General features: G+C 49.0%; 1 protein-coding gene across 1 annotated transcript; it reads right to left on the bottom strand.

Moving 5' to 3' along the window:
* Positions 1 to 932: 932 nt before the first annotated feature.
* CRCT1 (cysteine rich C-terminal 1) lies at positions 933 to 2,207 on the bottom strand. The gene is made up of 2 exons (XM_017857701.1): positions 2,061 to 2,207; positions 933 to 1,617 (listed from the first exon to the last, which is right to left on the bottom strand). Exon 2 carries the CDS (start codon positions 1,593 to 1,595, stop codon positions 1,260 to 1,262), a length of 336 nt encoding a protein of 111 aa, XP_017713190.1. The 5' UTR covers positions 1,596 to 1,617; positions 2,061 to 2,207; the 3' UTR covers positions 933 to 1,259.
* Between the last annotated feature and the right edge of the window lie 1,364 nt (positions 2,208 to 3,571).

Genomic DNA, 3,571 nt, shown 5'->3' with positions numbered 1-3,571 from the left:
AATAAAGTTAGTGCCAAATAAATGGTAACTAGTGTTTCTATTATTATCACCATGATTATCTCTTCCCTCTGAACCCAGCAGAGGATATTGTTCTCCTGTTTCCTCGTGCCTGAAATGAGTGGATAAAACCTGTGCCCACAGGGATAGGTTTCTGACCTATGCAAGATGACCCACCCATTGCCGCTGCCACAGCCACCATCTCTAAAGAATGAGATCTCCACGTTTCTGAGCACACATGTTGCACCACAGAGACTCCCAGAAACCCGTGGCTCTTGGTCCTGCTTCAGCTGCACAAATGAGACCTGGAGAGGGCAGTTCCCAGCTTTCCTGGAAGGCACATCTTAGGAAAAATTTCCTCCCCAGCAAGCAAAGCAGTAGGTCAATAATCTTCCAGGCCAAAAATAAAAAATAAAATAAAACGTAAAACTAAAAAATAAAAAAAGACAGCTGGCTTGATTCCAAAGTCCCCAAGAGTTGCCAAAACAAACTTTTGCCACACAGCTGCCTGAACCTGGTGGTCAGGAGGAGCACCTCGGTGGTAAGGCTTGGGAAGCCCAGGTGAGGACCCAGCAGAGCAATGAAGCCTTGGAATCAGATGTCCTGTCTTCTTTATCAGGCGCCAGCTGGGTGACTTTGAACAAATTATACTTAACCTCAGTTTCTCTTGTAAAAAAAGGTATAACAGCACTCTCCTATACGAGTCATTATGAGAATCAGATTGTGCCACATAAAGTCCTGAGAATACTCAACAACTTTGTCACTTAAAGTCATTAAAATACTCGAAACTGTCGATACGTGATCGCTGCTATCATAATTAACAATCAGAAAGTCATCTTTTTGTTCAGGCATGAATTATACTATTCTGCCTTTCACAGACATTTCAAGCCTTTCTACCTGGGCGGAGAAACGAATGAAGAACAAATAAGAAAAGGTGTTCTCAGGAGGTAGAAGCTTTATTATGACATCTTCAAAAGACAATCAAATCAGTAGGCATTTACTGAGCACCTGCTGTGTGCAAACCCGTGCAGACAGTAGGGTCCAGTGTCCCACACATGACTCTCGAATCCCTGGGGAGAAAAATCACATCGGGGTCAAGGAGTTTTGCGTGGCTGAGAACAAAGTGGGTTTCTGAACATCAAAGTGCAATTCGCTTTACGGGGCAAACTGCGAGGCCCAGCCCCGCGTGGGAGCCGCAGCGGGGCGGGCCCGCTCTGGGTTGGACGGGTTTCTCTAGCGCAGCTCCGGGGGCTGCGGGCCTCTCAGCAGCCGGAGCAGCAGCCTGAGCTCTGGTTGTTGGAGCGCTGGGACCTCTGGCTGCCGCCCCCGCAGCAACAGCAGCCACTACTCCGCTGCCGGGGGCGTCTCCTTGGGAAGCAGCAGCAACTGGTGGAGCTGGAGCCGCAGCATCCCGAGTCGCCGCAGCATCCCGAGTCACCGCAGCAGCCGCCGCCGGAGCCGCAGCAGCCGCTGCCGCCGCAGCAGGAGGAGGAGGAGGCGGGCGCCGGGGTGGGCGCAGGGGCGGGACACGGAACGGCGCCCTGGGATGACCCCTTGGAAAAGCCTTTGGCGGAAGCGGCGCTCTGTTGAGAGGACATCGCGGAGCTCCTCACGACGAACCTGGAAGAAAGGCAGCCTTTCAAAGGCGAGCCGGCTTTTTCTTTCCACCAGTGGAACTCTGTCTGGGCTTTTGAGATTCGGTTTAGTATACAGGTCAGCCTGGCCTGGGACAAGGGGGGGAAAGTACCCAGAGAGAGCGGGACACAAAAAAAGCAAATCCAAGCAGGGGCTTCCAGTGAGTTAAACATGCTCAGAGCAGGACACAATCTATGCAATGAATCAGTGCATTTCCATTTTCTCTGACTGGAAGAAGACTGCTCAAGTTCTCCACAGTGGAAAATAAACAGCACACTGCGGCAACTTATCTGTATGATCAAGTCCGAAATCTCCACTTGGCTTTTTTCTCTTCCTCATTTTACTTTCCTACCGACCTTCGATTAGTATCTTCCTAGTTACTACACCCCATAATTTAGAAAACATCCAAGTCCAACACGCGGTCCCACCTGCTGGATATAAATAATCCACATGCCAGAAGCAGGTCCTGATCATTCTTTCTTGCCTATGCCTCTCATGCCCCACAACCATGTGGGAAAGGAGAGTTGTGCCAATATAAGTAACCCCATCCAGGGAGCTGAAAGACCTGGGTTCTAGTCACAGCTCTTCTGTGGACTTGCTGTGTACCCTTGCAAAAGCCACCTCCTGTGTTGCCTTTATGTCGTCATTAGTACCTTAAGAGGTTGGCTCACTGGAAGCTTAGGTGCCTTGTAGGACATCCCTTCCGCATCTATCTGCTGCCTGTGTTCTGTTTTCTCCTCCCCTGTGCCCTCAACTCATCCCACCCTCTCCCCAAGACCCTGCGAGGAGACTTACCAGACCCTGGCTCCACTGAAAGACTCACTACGTTCTCAGGCTGGAATGGGCCACCTGCTAGGCAGTGGATTGAGCAGTGTCCAGCCAGAGAACCTTTTTATAACAAGTATTCAGGTTCGGGCTCTTGGGAGGGGCCCATTTCCCAACAGACATGCTCAGCTGACACTCACATCCCAGAGACATTCATCACTCAGGTAGCACTGTAGGTGGTGCACGTGGGCATCTAAGTCACTTCACAGAGGTGCCAGGATTGCTATGGCATGTTTACTTTCCAAACAGAGCACTGTTCGTACCTGGGAGGCTGTGTGTATGCTAAGAGAAGGCATGGGGCTCAAATGCAGGGAGGTCTGGAACCCCTTGTGCCCTTGTCTTCAACGTACACAGACACGCAAACACACACACACATACACACACGGCTCAACTTGCCCACACATCAATTCCTGTGTAGTCATCTACTTGGTAGGTGGTAGTTCACCTATTTTTATCTTGATTCTCATCTCTCTGGCTGTTGGTCCTTGGCTCCCCAGGGCAGACCACAAGCTATGCGATAAGCCTGCTGGGTTTCATCCATATGCTTCAAGATGCAGTGAGTGAAGATGATGACAGGAATGCACCTGTGGGAATCCCAGGGGCAATTTCTCTCTGTCACTGGAGACAGGAAGAAAAAGCAAGCAAAGTTAAGGAACCATAAGACCAGAAAAGTTGTGAATGTAGTCGGGTTACCATATCCCCATAATACAGCGTAGTATGACTAAGAGAAACGTGTGCAGGACAGTGGCCCAATTGCCAAAAGGCAAGTCAGCCTGTGGGACTCCTGCTTCTTATCCCACCCCCAACCACCAATCTCCCTTTGAAGATAGGTCCTCCCTAGGGCCATTGCCCAATGCAAAAGAAAATGGGAAAGGAAGAAGGGAGGACGGAAAGATGAAAAAGAGAGAGAGAAAGAAAGAAAGAGAGAAAGAAAAGAAAGGAAGAAAGAGAAAGAAAGAAAGAAAGAAAGAAAGAAAGAAAGAAAGAAAGAAAGAGAGAGAGAGAGAGAGAGAGAGAAAAGAAAAGAAAAGAAAAGAAAAGAAAAGAAAAGAAAAGAAAAGAAAAGAAAAGAAAAGAAAAGAAAAGAAAAGAAAGGTTCTTTCCAAAGGTCCAA

The sequence above is a fragment of the Rhinopithecus bieti genome, unplaced genomic scaffold (assembly GCF_001698545.2).
Source record: "Rhinopithecus bieti isolate Rb0 unplaced genomic scaffold, ASM169854v2 scaffold_45070, whole genome shotgun sequence".
Taxonomy (NCBI): Eukaryota; Metazoa; Chordata; class Mammalia; order Primates; family Cercopithecidae; genus Rhinopithecus; species Rhinopithecus bieti.
The sequence above is the reverse complement of the archived record's forward strand: the minus strand, read 5'-3'. Positions and strand labels throughout refer to the sequence as shown.

What these genes read in the sequence shown, in the direction of transcription:
- CRCT1 (XM_017857701.1), bottom strand. Translation starts at nt 1,595, where the DNA reads ATGTCCTCTCAACAGAGCGCCGCTTCCGCCAAAGGCTTTTCCAAGGGG.